The following is an 18,656-nucleotide window of genomic DNA, read 5'->3' as shown; positions in this document are numbered from 1 at the left end:
CATGTGATGGTTGAGGAAGAATGATAGATACAAAGCTTTAGCAGTGCTCAGTTTGATTTCCAATTTCCCCTCAATATTGCTAAATTTAACATGTCATGCAATAGCTAATCAATTAATTGGTTAAGTTAATATCAAATGTTGCATTAAATCCACACCCAGCAGAATCTACTTTAAGCAAAGCTGCAATTCTCTGTTTGATAGTAACTAGGTAATGGATAAAAATTTTAGAATACAAAGCTGTTCAAGTTTTATTTTAGATACAAGAGCACTCAAGACAGAACAAATCAGAACAAAGCTTCACCACTTTATTAGACAGGTGCATCAAAACACCAAAGAAACAAAGTGACAGTACAAAGCAGGATACACATGATGGAAATACAAGCAGAGCAAAAAGCTCTAATTTTATTAAGGTTAAGAAATTAGCAATTGGAATATTAACAAGGGTTTTGAAACTGCATTTCAATTTACATGTTCCTTCAGTATGTGAAAGGATTGTTTTTTTTTAGGTACACTCTTTGGTCAATTGATCATTCAACTGCAAAAGATTAACTGTTGTATAATGTTATGAAATCTTTTTAGAATGACTTTGTATCTTTATCTTAAAAGATTTTTATAACAGTATTTATAGTGCAACATTAACGTAACAGATGGTCACAAGCCCACAGCTGCTCTATTCCTTATCAATAATTACTAGGTTGGCTAGTGATCCAATAAGCATTGATGGGACCGCAAATACAATACATTCAAATAGTCAACCAGCTAGAAAACAGTCCTGGCATTTGAGTGTAAAGCATATTTTCTTTCAGCCTTCAGATGCAAGGTGAAATTTGCAAAATGTTATTAAAATTAAAGATTCCACGACAAACATGCAGAAAATTTGAAAGTTATTGGACAATCAAATCAAATATCATACAGATCATAATCCTTCACATTCCTTTTCAAAATAAAGGATTTGCAAATTATTTGCAACATAAACAACCAGTAATCACAACTAGCTTCCAGCCAATCTTTGTGATACAACTGCTAGGGTCAAAGTATGATCTTTTAAAAGGTCAACTTCAATATTTTACTTCTTAGGTTGATTAATACTTTGTCTGATGTAGAGTTGCTGTAGTTTATCCATGGTGACTGGCAATTAGAAATAGAGGCCTCATTATTCCAGAAATTACATTGATACCTTTAGTAATCATGCTGAGTTTGATTTAAACAGAGTTCACTTGCCTCTGCGAGAACAGGAGTTATACTAAATTAAGTCTACATGTATTATCAATGCTAGTAAAAGTAAGCAATGTCACCTCACCTTTACCATTCTTGCTCCTGGCAATGATTTTGCTATGTGAAGTTGTTTAATAGTATAACTATGATTATGGCCTCTAAAATGAAGTGTGCAAACTCAGAACATACAAGCGTTTCCACTGTATTTCTAAATTTCTTCCAAAAACATCCGATTTCTCAAAGGGGATATTTGTCTTAATTGGACAAAAACAATTGGACTCAACATTTTCTGACGTTAAAAATCAGTCAAATGTATATTAAAACAATATTTACTCATGTACTCAAGCTCAATTTAGAGATAGTTATTGTAGAGTTCTTTTCAACTTGAATGGCAAACCAGTGCCTAAGCTTAGATTCTAGGAAGGAGCACAACTTTGTTATGGAATTTAATTCCTGAAGACTTTAAAGAATCAAGATTTGTAGTTAGGAAGATGGCCTCTTCAAATGATAGATGCTGAAATTATAACAGACCTCAAGGAGGTAGTGCTTGTTCCTTAAATATTCAAGAAAAATACTTAAATCACAAGGCTGAACTTTTGACAAAATGTTTATTTTTGTTCGGTCTTTCCACAAAGATCTTTAAGTAGCTTGTTCAGTGAGATATTCTGATTTTGGTGAATGATGAGAAAATCTATATTTAAGTACTTTTATAGTAAATTTCTAATGTTGTGGGTCATTGTTTAAAAATGTCAGATATCACATGACACCTGGTTATAGTCCAGATTTTTGAAATTTAGTTTCAAACCAACTTCCATTTGAAATAATCTGGAACCATGTGACATCTGACCTTGTCTACCTCAGTCCAATACTGGCACCTCCACAAAAAAAACTTAAGCAATTGACACTAACAAAAGTACTCAACTGCAATACTCATACCTCTACCACACTTGTCAAGACTAGTATCAACTCCATTGCTTCTAAAAAAAACTTAAATCAGCATCAAATGCTTTAAAGTGCAGAATAAAGACAATTGAGATTAAATTAGGAAGAAAATTCAGTAAACTTTAACTCATGAGTAGGAGGAAATAGTGAGAGAGCTTTGTTTAAGGATGGAACGTGTTTCCATTAATATTGTTATCGTGACCACATTGCTCGTCTAATGCTAATCAGATAATGTTTTCATTAAAAGAAAAGAAATTCAGTACAGACAGTTTTTTTGTGGAAACAGTGTTCGTTGTAGATTATACACTAGTGTGAAGATTTGTTCAGGTCCAGTTGCTCCACGGACAAGATTAAGGAAATTAGGACAAGGCAGAAGTAGACACATCCCACGTGATGAACCATTCATATTGGCCTGAGAGATGGGCAAGAGAAAAAAAAAGTAGTTAATTAACAAAGTCTTCAATGCAGCACATCTGTAAGATGGTCAAAAAAAGGATACACATTACATCTGACAGCCTCTGAAAATAAACAGGAATTAGGAGTTCATTCCCTCTTTGCAAGCTTTCAACCATCATGTTGACTTTGCTTTCAAGAGCAGATCCAATTTCTCTCACTCACGATTTACACCAATTTTACATTTCTCTTTATCACCATTAGTAACCCTTTGTCTTTTGCTCTAGGTATTCTCGCCATCAGTTTATTTGCTCCTCCTGCCCCTCAACAGAAAAACTTTGCAGCCCCTTTCAGTTCTGAAGTTGCACTGGACTGAAAATGTTAAGTCTCTTTCTCCACTGTTGCTATCAGACCAGAGTTTCTCCAGTACTTTCCTTGTATAGTGCCAGTCAACATCTGTTCAATTCAACAGAAGTGTTATTGTATTGAAGGAATTTGCTGTATATAATATATATGCTGTTAAGTTTTCTCAAAAAAGTAATACATATTCTTTGGGATATCTTATGGTCATTAAAGATGCTCAACAAAAACAATTTTTCTTCCCAACCTTGGGTATAAGGGATGATGGACCACCTTAGTTTTTCTACCATAGTCCTGCAATCTCTGAATATATGTTGATAAAGTAAGCTTAGTATCACTAAGGAAAATCTTGAGGAATTTAAAAGAAATAATGTGGCATGTATCTGGAAGTGTATAAACTGGTTTAGGAATGCCCACAAATTGGAGAACCAACTTATTACAGCACATTTTCAAGTTGCAGAGTGGAACTGGAGAGGCAATTCTAGGTCACACTCGCCTTGTAATCAGCTACACAATCTAAGGTTTCCTGATAATCCATTCACTGCATCCTCAAAAGGAATTTTTATCCAAAATAAAAAGAGATTTAATGAAAGTGATCTTTTCCTTCTAATTTCTCTTCATTGTCCAACCAGTCTACTTATATAATCTCATTATTCCCATGAGCAACTTTGCTCAACTGGTCCAGCCATCCAGAGGCAGATCCAATTTGATTATTCATTTTCCACTCTTGCTTGCTTAAAAAAAGTCATTTGGGATTATTTTGACAAGCAATGCAAACACCTAGTTTATTTTCTCCACAGCCAACTTTCTTAAAGACTCCCCTGCCTCTGCCAGGATCACCAAAAGCAGCTGTGCACTTTTTAGTCAGCATTTCCATATTCTCTATTACCTCTGCAAACAAAGGGTCTTCTTCACCCTGAACCAGCATCTTGCACAAGCTTTTCCTCCCACCTCTGTTCATGCCCACAAGTTCACTTTGCCCATGATTTCCAACTCCTGTTCACTCATCTATACCCATGTAATTTGTCTTCTGATTGACAGGCTAGTTGTGAATGTAATCCTTTCCCACTCAAAGTACTCTTCTCTAAACATACCCTTAAACCAGCCATTACTAAACCCTTTCCTCAAAGTACTTCAAATCCAAGCACACCTTTTTCACCATTTCACAGTTAAAGTCATTGATTCAATAGAGGTTCAAATCCAATTCAAAAGTTCCGAAGTACACCTCACTGACAGACTAAAATAAAAACAAATTACTGCGGATGCTGGAGTCTGAAACCAAAAGAGAAAATGCTGGAAAATCTCAGCAGGTCTGGCAGCATCTGTAAGGAGAAAAGAGAACACATCGAGTCTAACTCACCCTTTGTCAAAGCTTTGACAAAGGATCAGTTAGACTCGAAACGTCAGCTCTTTTCTCTCCTTACAGATGCTGCCAGACCTGCTGAGATTTTCCAGCATTTCCTCTTTCGTTCACTGACAGATTATCCCTTTGGCCCTGCTGCAGCTGTTGATTTGCCAATGCTTTCCTCTATTCCTTTTTGCCCAAGCCAATCCAGAAGTCATCAGCTTTTTTTTTTTTAAAACTCACCTCCGAGTGTTGTTGACTATTCTTGTACAATCTTGTTACTGGGTAGTATCATGGAGATGTAATAGCTTCCATATATAACACTGACATTTAGCATTGCTGCCTCTTGAAATCTTCTGCTACTTTTGTATGCTGTCAACTGCTTGTAGTTAGTTATGAATGAATTTCAATTTCCAATAAGTAAACAGTAGAACTGCCAAAACATCCCCTCAGTCACCAAAGCAATCATTTTTTTGCAATCTTACACCAACAATCTCATTCTTTCAATGAGATTTTGAGATCGGTTAAGTTTTCAGAACTGTGAATTGAATTGTCAAGTCCAAGAATCTTCCCTTAACTTGGTGTTTTAAAGTAATCTGCTACCTGGACCATGACACTGCCCAAATAACTTTGTCATGTTATAAGGTTCCATGTCAAAATACCAGAGAGTTTGCTCTCATTTCTTCAAAGAATTTCAGTTAAATGTAATCCCCCTTTTTAAAAACCTACATTAACAACATTTAGATCAATGTTCCCCATCTCTCCTACATCCAACATAACTTACACCATAAAAGCTCATGTCAGGAATTCACAGATGATCCTCAATCTATACAAAATAAGCTAAAACAATAACCTCTGAATATGTCCAAATATAAACACCTAAACAGTGTACTACAACAATTCTGAAGAGACTGAAAATAGTTTGAAGACTTTTAAAATTTATACCTTTCTAAGTTTTAGTTAGGGGTCAGCATAATTGGACTTCATGAACAACTTTCTCAGGAGTGGTATATTGTCTGGAATGGTAATATGACAAGCAAAAATGAAATAATAATGGGATAGAAAAACAATTGTTTAATATTTCAACAAAATTAACACACAAAGCACAGAAATCATGGACAAATAAACATTTGCAATTGTCAGCACTACTTGGACTAGCTAAATTCAATTTCACTTGCAAGAACTAAACATCGTAGATCCATATTCAGAAAAGTGATCTATGATACTCAATAATTCCCTACATATGCTTTTAAGGGAAGCAGAGAAAAAGTTGTCTTGCTTCACACAATCATTTTAAGAGTTAACAGAGTTAAGACTATTTTCTGCATCCTTTTACCCCAAAGTTGATACAAAAAGCTTCAAATATTTTTAAAAAAGAATGGCGACTGGGACACAGACAGGAAGGAAAAAAAAGTGCATTTAAAAAGATGCCTCCCAAATGCAGAACTCCCATGGCACTTCACAGCTGATGAAACTTCCCAGTTGTCATACAAGAAATTTAGGTTGAATTATTAAAAGAAACGCTCTACTGATTTTTTTTTGTTGTAAAAAAAGGGAGACCTGTAACCTTGAAACTATCTATGCTGTAAGGGGATGGGAGGCAAAGTATTCTGCAGTTTGAGATTCTTTTTATAATAAAAAAGAATCTATTCCACCATCTACCCCACACAGAAAATAGATAACAAAAATGTATGGCCCAACAACACATCAGCAGTAATGTAATTGCCCCTTCCCATAGAGGGTTACATACATTTTAGAATTATTTTTCCAAAGCCCTTTTTATTCTGTAAACGAAGTAGCTTTCAACACAAGTGAAATAATGGAAGAGAGGAACAGTATATGAGGAAAGAAAAAAACAGACACTATGCAATGTGTTTATAACCCATCAGCCCCAATGGTAATTCAATAAATATTGAAAATGGTCTTACCCTTCTTTTTTCTTACACCAGCATTTAACAATGACGACGATGATGATACCAGCAACAATAATAACGATAATAATTCCTTAAAAATACACGAGATAACAGTTGAAATAAGAAAACCAATCCCAGTACAAAAAAATCTCAATTGAATTACTTAATCTGGAAAACATTTCCATAAATCCTCAGCAGTCTCAATTGATTTTGGCTCGTTTCTCATGAAGCACAAACATTTAATAATGACAAAACATTAAGTACAGTATTTCCACATCTTTGTTCTCCATTTTAAAATGTATTCATAGCACCAAATTAAAATCAAACTGGATAAAGTTGTCTTCCATTCCTTGATCAAAGAATGACATAGCACAGAAGGCATCTGGGCCATTGTGACTGCCCCAACTCTGACAGTTATCCCAGTGGAATCACTCCACTGCATCTTGCCCCAATTACACTACCAATTAAGTGTTTATCAAATTCCCTTTAAAAATTTTGTTCTTTGATGATTCTTTGAGGATTGCACTCCAGATTATAATTTGCACAGAAATTTCTCTTCAATTTGCCGACCACTCTTCAGTCAATTACTTTTGCTTTTTATGTTCTTTGATGGGAAATCAGCATCTGTTGCCTATTCTTAATTGCCCTTCAGGTGATGGTGGTAAGCTACCTTCTTGAACCATGCAGTCCATTTGGTCAATGTTGTTGTCAATGATGGTGAAGATTGGTGATTTAGTTCCATGTCAAGATAGAGAGAGACTTGAAGTAAAACTTGCAAGTGGCGTTCCTATGCATCCACTGCCCTTCTAGGTAGGAGTGATCATGGGTTTGTAAGGATAATTGACTTGTTGCAACAGTGCATCTTATATATGCTGTATGCTGCTGCCAGCATGCACTAGTAGTGAACAGGACACTGATCGAATGAGCTGTTTCAAGCCTCTTGCTTGGTTGGGTTATGGACTAGGCCAGACCACTCAAACAGTCAGCAGTCAGCCCAGAACATAACTTTGCAATTTGTTTTGGTTAAGTGTACAGTGAAAATTACCCAGAGTAAGTTAAGTAGGTTTTAAAAACAGAAAAATTCAGAAGTTTACATAATGAAACACCGTAAAGAAACCCTACAGAACTCTGCCCATTCAAATTAGAGTTAATTATGCTGTTCTGAATATATACAAGTCTCAATAAGCAAACCCCTTAAAAAACGTTGAAAAGTGGAACAGATGCTTACAAGTTGAAATTAAAAAGGGCAGAAAGAGTGTTTAGCAACCTGTGGACTAACTAGTTCTGGACTGATCTGCTCAGAGAGCTGGCCACGCCCTCTTAATACAGTTTACTTCTAAAAACCTAAAAGCTTTGGTCTAATGTCTCACCTGTTAACCTATAAACAGAAAAGGCCTCTTAATATCCTTTTATCTCTGTACCAAACCCAGCCATTTCAGCGTTTTATGACTCTTCTGAAAAAAAAAATCAAGGAGACAGTATCCTTGAGAAAAGGAACAGCTTTTAAACAAAAAAGAAAGGACCAGCTTAGACAGTGGAGTGCAGCTCCAACATCATTAAAGTAATAATCCATAATACTCCTGATGGGTGCCTTGCAAACTGAAGAATCTTCAATGAATCACATGCCAGATTACTCACCATAGAATTCTCAATTGGTTTAGCCAAGTGTCCAGTTTTGACAAGAGTCCATAAGACAGAATATGAACATCTATTCTTTCTGCATGCTCCTTGACCAGTGAGTGCCTGTAGCATTTACTGTTTTAGAGTACCATCAGCTGTAGTTTTTATAATTTGCAAATATTCAATGTTAGCCTCAGCTGTGATTTACTTTTTACACTTTGTTTATTGATTGTAAATTCTGGTTTCTCGTTTGAGTTAGGTGGGTTGTCCGACGTCGATTAATCTGCACGCATCCCTGCAACTATGGCCATTTCATCTGGTGTGTGTGTGCGTGCGTGCGGTGGGTTTGGTTTGCAACTTCAATTCTTTTAGCCCAAACAATTCCAAATTCACAGCAGTCTGGTTCTCAGAATGGTCAGCTATAATGGTCAGGTCAGCAACAACAACTAAACATTGGTAACAAATGGTGACAAGTGATGCCCACAAACCATAAATAAAACTACACAGATTTTTTTTTTAAAAAACAATATACAAACTGATGAGTTAGTAAACCTGACAACAACTAAAGTGCAGGACTTAAGTTACCAACTTACCAACAATTGCTCCTGTACTTAGTGTCGATGCTGCAATAAGATTAACAAAAAAAGAAACATTTAAAGTTGATAATAAAAGATAAGTTATTTAAAGCATATAATATTGCACAGCAATTCTTCAAATCATAATTATCCTTCTGGTTAACAGAACAGTTTTTATTCAGCCAGCACATAGGTACAACTATTCGTTCTTTCATAAGTTGGAAGGGGTCAATACTACACATATTGACACAGCAGTTTTTAAAAGTTTGCTCCCATATATCAATTCAAAAATTCAAACAAAGTCTATTTGTTATTCATTTTGGTATAAGTTAGAACGTTTGAAACTTGATCTAGATGCACTTCCTTGGGTGCAAACTGAACTAACTGGTGTGTTACCATATATGCTGTAGTTTTCTCTAAAGGTACAGCTTCATGGATCTTGTTGCAGCATCCATTAAAAATACTGTTCCACATTCCTGGAATTCATTAGGGATCCAGAACCAGGGGTCACAATTTAAAAGAAAATAAACAGGGTAGCCATTTAGGACTGCGGTGAGGAGAAATTTCTTCATCCAAAGTGGTGAGTCTGGGAATTTTCTGCCATAGAAGGCAAGTGAGACCTTTTCAAGCAAGAGAGTTTAAGATACATTTCTGAGGACTGAGGGAATCAATGGGTATGAAAAGAAAGTGGGAATAGGATAAACATGATCATACTGACTAGTGGAAAAAGCTCAAAAAGAATGAATTATCTAGTCCTATTTTGTACTTTTTAATATATCTTACACTACGTACAGATCAAGACCCTGCTAAAAAAGATTCTTTGAAAGTTGGCATTGGAATCAGAGTCACGAGTGTTATGGCACAAGTGCAGACTATTTGGCGCTTCAAGTTTGCATAGTGTCTTCCAGTAAGGGTATGGTCAGTGTGCAGGAGATAGAAACCAAGGCTGACTGAATATATCTGGGACACTGGTGCAGAGGGAACAAGAGGTGTTTCAAGCAAGTTTTACCAAAAGCGGAGTAGATATTTGGCGAAGGATAGGGAGGTGCTTTCTAACTACCGATCAGTACATTAATTAAGAAACTATTAAAAGGACTCCCCTTAAATTACTAAGTTATTCTTGAATGTAACTGAAACACCACGATTAAGGAAAAGTCAGGTATAATTAAAAAATACATAATAAGTAATCCAACACAAAATAGGAGGAAGGGAAGACATGGCAGCGCAACTCAGTCAGGTAGAATGTATGGTCTATAATAGATGAAAAGTCATAGGCCCAAATGGTATTCTCGATTTATGACAGTCATAGGCATAGAATCAGAATTATACAGCACAGAAACAGATCAGAGTCAACTCATCCATGCCAACCAAATATCCTAAATTAATCTAGTCCCATTTGCCAGCATCTGGCCCAAATCCTTCTAAACCTTTCAGGTGCCTTTTAAATATCATACCAGCCTCCACCATTGTTCCTGGCAGTTCATTCCATACACACGCCAGTCTCTGCATGGGAAAAAAATAGTTTCCCCTTAGGCCCTTTTGAATTTTGCCCCACTCACCTTAAACATATGCCCTATGTTTGGACTCCCCCATAGCAGGGAAAATATCTTGTCTATGCACTCATGATTTTATAAATCTAAGGTCACCCCTCAGCCTCAGTCTATTCAGCCTTTCCCTACAACTCAAACCTTCCACCACATTAGAATTTTATAGGTTTTTAAAAAAAGATCCCTCCTCAAATCCCTAGTGAATATTATCCTTGACCAATCCAGTCACTTCACCTGTCAGTCCTGCCATTCCCAGGCAAAGAAGTCTTTGCTGTACTCCCTTCATAGCCAGAACATCATTCCTCATACAAGTAGCCCACAAAACTGCATACAATCCTCCTGACATGGTCTCACCAATTATGTAGAGCCTGCATTCATTGTGAGTGGAGAATGTTGTTTGTAATAACAAATAAATGATCTGGAAGAGAATGTAGGTGCCCTGATTAGTAAGTTTGCAGACAACAGATTGGGGGAGCTCCAGACAGTGAGAATGCAGCAGGATTATAGATAGGCTGGAGACTTGGGCAGAGAAACAGTAGATGGACCTTAACCCAGACAAATGAGGTGATGGATTTGGAAGGTCTACATCAGGAAGGTTTACATTAAATGGCAGAACCCTTGGCAGGCATCAACATACAAAGGGATCTTTGAATATAAATTCACAGTTCCCTGAAAGTGGCAACACAAATGAATAAAAAGGTGGTCAAGGCGGTCTATGGTGTGCTTGCCTTCATCAGTCAGGGCACAGATCTTAAAAATTGTCACACTGCAGCTGTATAGAACTTTTGTTAGGCTGCATTTGGAATACTGTATATTGTTTGGGTCACAACACTACCAGAATGGTGTAGAAGCTTTGGAGAGGGTACAGAAACAGTTTACCAGGATGTTGCCTGGTTTCACTTGACCAAAGGATGAGAGGAATTCTGATAGAAGTCTACAAAATCACAAGAAGCGTGGACAGAATAAACAGATGGAGTCTGTCTCCCAGGGCTGAAATGCCAACCATCAGGGGACACTAATCCAAAGTAAAAGGGCTTAACAGGAGATGCAAGAGGCAAGTTTTTTTTTGTTACACAGAGCATTAAGCACCCAGGATGCACTAAAGGAAGCAGGGCAGACAGGCATAACAGTAACATCTAAGAGACACCCTTGACAGACAGTCATGGACTTGGAAACATGGAAACAGACCCTTCGGTCCATCTCTATGCCAACCAGATAGCCTAAACTGAGCTAGTCCCATTTGCCAGTATTTGGCCCATATCCCTCTAAATCCTTCCTATTCATATATCCATCCAGATGTCTTTCAAACATTTCAATAGCACCAGACTCCACCACCTCCCCCAGCAGCCTGCCCCTACATATGTACCACAGTGTGGAAAAAGCTGCTTCTCAGGTCCTCCTCAAACCTTTCCCTGTTCACCCTAAACCCAAACCCACCCGTTTTGGACAAGTACAGGTTCTGTTTCAGCTGCAGAAGCTTTATCTGGGTCACAAGAGTGTTGCATGGAGTGCTTATGCAAAGAGGTGGTCACACTGCAATATAAAGGCCTGGAAGTGGGAAAGAAATAACCAACATCCAGAAAATGCAAAGAGAAGCAGGCAGGATGTGCAGGAGTCCCCAGAGGTCCTGCTCACAAAAATCAGTTGTGTTTTGGAAGCTAATTAAGGTGTTGCTTCCCTAAGGGAGTGCGGTCAGACCACATTAGATGCATCTTGAGCAGCTCAGTTGTCCAGGAGGGGAGGAAGACCAAGTCACAGGGGATTTATCAATTTGGACAGACTGGTACTAATGAGACTCCAAGATGGCATTTATTCTTGGTATAGTAGAACTGTCTTATGAGGAGAAGTTGGGCAAGCTATACTTGTATTCACTAGAGTTTAGGAGAATGAACGAGAGGTGTTGATCTCATTCAAACCTACAAAAGCAGAAAAAAAAAGATAGGTAGACATTCTGGTTGGAGAGTGTAGAATCCTGAGCACAATTAAGAAAAAAAAAAATGAGGATGGCACTTGTTTTAAGATTAAACAGTTATTTTCCTCAAGGGTTGTGAACATTCAGAATTCTTTACCATAGAGGGCTCAGTCTTGGAGAATGTGTAAAAAAAGGTAGAGGTTGATCGATTTCTGATTTACCAACAGTACACAGGATTATGGAAATGGAGTTGATGAGAGTCACTGAAGAGTTTGAACAGCCATGATTGTATGGAATGCTGAGGCAGGCTCGACAGGCTGAATGGCTTACTCCTCTTCCCAATTTCTCTGATGAAACTTCAACTGATTTATCCAGAACGACCAGCAGATCCTAAATTACAACTGCAACACCCACCTGAACTTAGAAACCAGTTCTACAGCCCAAAGAGAATTCAAATAGATGCAGCTGCAAAGGGATTTCAGTTGTAGGAACGGTGTGATGAACAGTCAAAAAAACTGAGCAAGGGCATCAATGAAAAATAAAGAAAACAAACTGGAGAAATTTGGATAAATTATAAAATTAGTGAAAGATCCAAAAAGGGATTAATTCAAAAGAAGACTCTAAAGTATGCCATAAAAGAGCTTAGCAGAATGAATGAGTGATGATCTCATTGAAAACTACAAAACAGTTTAGAGATAGGGGAGTCCAGAGTCACAGGCACAATTTTTTAAAAAAGGGGGATGGCATTTAGTTTAAAGAGGAAGTTTTTGTTAATTCAAACCTTTGGAATTCTCTACCACAGGGCTCAATCTTGCAGTCTCTGAGATAAATAGTAAAAGTCAATTTTTTTTTTAAAGCCAAAAAACAATTAGATGCAATTTTAAGACAAGAGTCTACAATAGTTTTTTCTATTCTGATACTTCATTCACATTTCTCATGGAAGTGTCAGACTCCTTTAAAAGCAATCGCTAAAAACAATTTGCATTCTGCATGATGGCAGCGCAAATATGCACTAAAATATAGAAAAGTAAGTTCTAGTTAGATATGAAACCAAGAATACTCAATTAAGTTCTGGAAACAGACTTACCTTCAGCGGTAGGCTTGATCGTAACATCGGCCCAAGATTTAGTCGAAACAGTGGTCAAAACAGCTGGATGACAGAGGAAAAATTAAAATGTGTTTCAAAAGGATATGTTAAAAGAAAACTGCTAAAAAAGGAACGAAGAAATTGAGGGTTAAGACACACACACACTTGCCGGTCACATAAATAGCATTTATTTATTGTTTCAGAGTTTCATTATAGTCAGATGTACAATATGAAACAGATCCTTGGTCCAATTCAACAGGTTGACTAGATACTCCAATCTAGCCCCATTTGTCAGCATTTAGCAGAAATCCCCCTAAACCCTTCTTCATATACCCATCCAGGTGCCTTTTGAATGTTGCAATTGTACCAGCCTCCACCACTTCCTCTGGCAGCTCGTTCCATACACACACCACCCTCTGCATGGAAAAGCTGCCCCTCTGGTCCTTTTAAATCTTTCCCCGCTTACCTTAAACCTATGCCCTCGAATTTTAGGCTCCCATGCCTGGGGAAAAGACCATGGCTATTCACAGTATCCATGCCCCTCAATTTTATAAATCGCCGTAAAGTCACCCTTCAGCCTCTGAACCTCCAGGGAAAAACAGCCCCCACCTATTCAACCTCTCCCTAAAGCTCAAATCCTCTTATCCTGGCAACATCCTTGTAAACCTTTTCTGAACCCTTTCATATTTCACAACATTGTTTGTGTTCAGAAACTACCCATGAGAATGTAACATGAGTGAGTGAGCAGGTCAGTTTCCTAACTTCTCCAGAAATCAACTTTGTTTATATTATGCCACAAGTACTTTGTCATGGATTGATTGTTTTTTAAAATTACTCTGAAGGAGCAGTGAACAGACTAAAGTCATCATGATGTACAAGAACCACCCAATGAATCAAAAGGTTAAACTGGATACTTGAGTTTTAACATGTGAGAAAGCTCATGGAAATTATAAAATTGTCTGTACTTGCTTTCAATATTGTATTAAAACTCTTTAGTACAACACTGAGCAATGTTTAGAGAGGACTTACACAAAAATCATATACTTGCTTTTTCTTTCTCGCCTAATATGAATGATGAATTAACAACCAAACTCACTGATGCAATCAATAACTGATTCAAGGTTAAGGAGGCATTTGGTGTGTTAACTTTTATTAGTAGGGGTATCAAGTTTCGGAATCATGAGGTCATGCCAAAGCTGGACAAAACTCTGGTGCGGCCACACTTGGGGCATTGTGCGCACTTCTGGTCACTGCATTATAGAAAGAATGTAGAAGCTTTGGAAAAGGGTTCAGAGAAGATTTACTAGGATGTTGCCTGGTATGGAGAGAAGGTCTTACAAGGGGAGTGGAGGTTCATAGCTCCTTGAAAGTGGAGTCGCAGCAGATAGTTTGGTATGCTTCCCTTTATTGGTCAGAATATGGAGTACAGGAGTTGGGAGGTCATGTTGCGGCTGTACAGGACATTGGTTAGGCCACTGTTGGAATACTGCGTGCAATTCTGGTCTCCTTCCTATCAGATGTTGTGAAACTTGAAAGGGTTCAGAAAAGATTTACAAGGATGTTGCCAGAGTTGGAGGATTGGAGCTATAGGAAGAGGTCGAATAACCTGGTGCTTTTTTCCCTGGAGCGGAGGCTGAGAGGTGACCTTATAGAGGTTTACAAAATTATGAGAGACATGGATAGGGTAAATAGACAAAGTCTTTTCCCTGGGTTTGGAGAGTCCAGAACTAGAGGGCATCGGTTTAGGAGGAGAGGGTAAAGATATATAAAAGACCTATGGGTCAACTTTTTCACAGTGGTACGGGTATGGAATGAGCTGCCAGAGGAAGTGGTGCAGGCTGGTATAATTGCAACATTTAAGAGGCATTTGGATGGGTACATGAATAGGAAGGGTTTGGAAGGATATGGGCCAGGTGCTGGCAGGTGGGACTAGATTGGGTTGGGATATCTGGTCGGCATGGAGGGGTTGGACCGATGGGTTCTATGACTATGAAAGAAAGATTAAGGGACTGGAGGCTGTTTTCATTAGAGAGAAGGTTGAGAGGTGACTTAATTGAGACATGCAAGATAATCAGGAGGTTAGATCAAATAGATAATCAGAGCCTTTTTCTTCAGATGGTGATGGATGGCACAAGAGGGCATAGCTTTAAAATGAGGGGGACAGATTAGGACAGATGTCAGAGGTAGTTTCTTTACTCAATATTAGGGGCGTGGAATGCACTGCTTGCAACAGTTGTAGACTCGCCAACTTTACAGGCATTTAAATGATCACTTGACAGGCGTATGGATGAGAATGGAATAGTATAGGTTTGATGGGCTTCAGATTGCACCACCCTGTGAAACAACAGAGGGCTGAAGGACCAGAAAGTAGATCCTAGACAATTTTTTCCTCCTCCTTAACAGGTGTTTCAGCCAATTATAGAGTAACCACGTCTCTAATAAAGCAGGTAACTACAGCCTCAACCTTCGGATCTATATAACAAGCACAATAAACAGATATTACATTTAATCGTCAGAAAGGTCTATAAGATTGTGCAAATGGGGCAATGCTTAATGAATTAGGGAACTATACAAATGAAGACAGCTTACGAATAGAAAACTAAATTTTCATAAATTTAGCTATTAAACAGTTTTCCTAACCAGTTTAGGTAACCAAAAAAAAAATTGTCAAAATAAAATACTCATGGAATAACTGCAGGAAAAGTTAGTCTTAGATTGTGAGAACATAACCTAAGACTTGCGCCTTAGGTGCTGGTCATCTTATATTGATAGATGTACATATTTTGTCACAATTGCATCAAAGTACAATATATCTAATGGCAGAATCTACCCTACAAATTAGGGAAAAAACAATTCAAAGGGCTCCAAATTAAACACATCAGGGCAACAAATAGAATTGCTATACCGAAGTTAATTTTCCAGGACATTAAACAGGCAGATTTACTGGATAATTGGAACTAGGCATATTTATACATAAAAATTAGCTGATCAGGTTTTATTCCAATTTTCAAAACCTTCATGCCCATTGTAAAGAAAAAAATTCTCATCCCATGGGCTGTGAATACTGACTTACGAGAGGTTGAGTACAGAGAGTCTGTAACTCAATAGAGTTAAGAATGAGAGGCAACCTCATTCCATACCCCAAATTCTCATAGCAAATCTTCTCTGGATTGTTGTACCTAAGTGCACTTTGGGTGACAAACATAGGGTTTACACTTCATTTTTAACAAACTGTACAGTTACAGGAATTCTGATTACTTGATTACTTCAACAAGGGATGCATAATGCTGCACATATGATCCAATAATTCAACTTGTACACTGAACATTTCTTGCCCAGAAAAACAAACTCAAATCCAAAATGAAGCAAGAAATCCAAGTGCTAGAAATCTGAAATAAAAGTTGCTGGAGAAACTCAGATCTAGAAGCAAATGGAGAGAAAGCAGATTTAAAATTTTGGGGACAGTTTTTCAGAACTGCTCAGAAGAGGAGTTACTGGACCTGAAACTCTTATCTCCATAGATGCTGCCAGACTTGGGAGTTTTTCTAGAAATTTGTTTTTGTTACAAAGAAACCCAATTCTGGGAACTGACAATTTGCTTAAACTAGTTTCACACAGCTTTAACTGATGATTCCCCCTGTAACTGACATAAGTATTGCCATCAATACAACAGCAGCCTTAGTAAGCTTTGAACAAGGGGATGATGCAGTTCATTCAAAGTAACTCATGCACTACAGCATTGCTATGTAGCAAAATTGATATTTGCATATCAAGAACATTTCCCTGACTGACCTTACCATTTTACACATTGATCTCTGGAAATCAATACAGATCAGGTTTTCTTTTTAAAGAAATGCTTTAACGACCATAATCTGTACATTTGTTTGGACTAAAAATGGAAAAAGTACTATTCTAAAAACAAAGCACTGTGGAAACAATTGTTGCACCTTTTTTAAAAAAAAGTTATTGAACTGCATATGTGGTGTTCACACTGCTACTTTGTTTAAATAATGGGAAATTATATTTCTAGACACAATAGTGTTTGGCTGGCAACAAGTAGCCGATTGGTCACAACTGCATAAATCATTTATGGAAGCTAAAAGTCATCAGCCTAATAGCAACCTGAGTGGTTCCTGGACAGCTGACCAGCTTGTGGATGTAAACAACAGAGACGGGGGGCTGTTTTTGGACTGCTGGAAAGTCAGGGAGTGTGTATGCACGTACACAGTAAAATTACAAAACCACTTTATTTTCTTCTACCTGTTGCTGTAAGCTATTGCTTTTAATCAGTAAGTAGTGTATCAAATCACTCCTTCACAGGATGTAAAAGAGGAATTGTCTGAAGGAGATTAAAAGAATTGAAGGCCCTGGCACGCAAAATGAACATCTCAAAAGAAGCTGAAGGTCTGATACTGAGAGCGGTTTCTCTCCAACCTCACTTTCAATCCATGAAACCAATGTGTTTGTCTGGCATGTGTAGAGATTTTAAAAGGGGGGTAGATTCTTGACTGGTAGAGCTATGTATTCATGTAGTTAAATTCTAAATATAAATAAACAGCTATTATTTTGTAATGTGAATTACTGTTTATTAAATACAGAAACCTAGTCAATGTTTTTTATGAACTTGATTCCAGACAGATAAATCAGGTTCTTTGTGATTTGATTAAATTGTTGAATTTTGTGGCAATCCTAGGAATAGTGCAGCTTGTGAATCAGCACTTTCCCAAATTAGAAATGCATTATTACTCATTTATTAATAAAAGTTCAATCAGTTGTGATATGCTAATTCATTTTAAAACAAAAGCAAATCAAAAACTGAAAAGCCATGTTATTAAAAGATTTTTTTTCAAAGCATGTGGTGTGCATAAAGCAAAGGACATTGTAGATTGTGCCATTAAGTTATTGCTAAGGTCCTTGAGTGATCACCTGCTACTTTAAAAACAAGTTTTTTTTTTGCTTAGAGTAGAGTAACACTTCTTAGTGTACTTCGTGTACTTGGAGATCATCTTCATTGTTGGACTTCGATTTCTAATACTCAACTAAATGAGTTGCAAAAAAAAAATTCTTTAGTTGATAATTGGCCTGAAACAGCTGAGCCTAATCAAGTATTTTATGCATAAAATACTGACCCCAACTTCACTTCCAAATCTGTCTGTCAGAATTATAGGCCATCTTGAAGATTAACTTTGAATCATCATAACAGTCATAACTGTTGTTCCAACAATTCAGAGACCCTGTCACTTGTCTTTTAAAACTAATAAGATACCACTTAAAAAAAGGGAACAGGTAAGTGTATTCAATTTCCAAATGGTGTTCAATAAGGTACCATTCAACTGGTTAACTCATAAGCTAAAGACTCATGGAGGAATTATAGATAATATTAACAACATTCAGATTGGTTAACAGAAAGCAGCAATACTAGGGATAAGTAGCCTGCATTTTCAATCTGACAGGCTGAAAATGGTGAAGGACCCTATACTACATGATTAGGGCTAGTGCTTCGCCATTCAGTCTCACAAAGCTACTGGGCAATCACCATCTCCTGACATTTCAAAGGAATTATCATCGCCGAATCCCACGCTAACATTCCGGAAGTGCCCACTGACCAAAATGGAGGGGGAGGGGTGGCACAGTGGTAACATCACTAATGTAGTAATCCAGAACCCAAAATTAATATTTTGGGGGTGTGGGTTCAAATTCCATCTCAGCAGATGGTGGAATTTGAATCCCTTAAAGTTTGAAATTTC

General features: G+C 37.4%; 1 protein-coding gene across 5 annotated transcripts in view; it reads right to left on the bottom strand.

The window, feature by feature from the left end:
- Nucleotides 1-284: 284 nt before the first annotated feature.
- LOC122563169 (membrane cofactor protein-like) overlaps nt 285-18,656 on the bottom strand; it is a 58,696-nt gene continuing 40,324 nt past the window's right edge. For 4 of the 5 annotated variants that reach the window (XM_043716663.1, XM_043716662.1, XM_043716660.1 and 1 more), the window contains 5 exons: nt 12,910-12,972; nt 8,382-8,411; nt 6,184-6,259; nt 5,201-5,271; nt 285-2,569 (listed from right to left, as the gene is read on the bottom strand). In XM_043716663.1, the coding sequence (XP_043572598.1) occupies nt 5,223-5,271; nt 6,184-6,259; nt 8,382-8,411; nt 12,910-12,972 (218 nt within the window). In that variant the 3' untranslated portion in view covers nt 285-2,569; nt 5,201-5,222. The remainder of the gene's footprint in view (nt 2,570-5,200; nt 5,272-6,183; nt 6,260-8,381; nt 8,412-12,909; nt 12,973-18,656) is intronic. The other variant, XM_043716661.1, reaches the window with a different exon arrangement.

This window comes from Chiloscyllium plagiosum, chromosome 26 (genome assembly GCF_004010195.1).
Source record: "Chiloscyllium plagiosum isolate BGI_BamShark_2017 chromosome 26, ASM401019v2, whole genome shotgun sequence".
NCBI lineage: Eukaryota > Metazoa > Chordata > Chondrichthyes > Orectolobiformes > Hemiscylliidae > Chiloscyllium > Chiloscyllium plagiosum.
The sequence above is the reverse complement of the archived record's forward strand: the minus strand, read 5'-3'. Positions and strand labels throughout refer to the sequence as shown.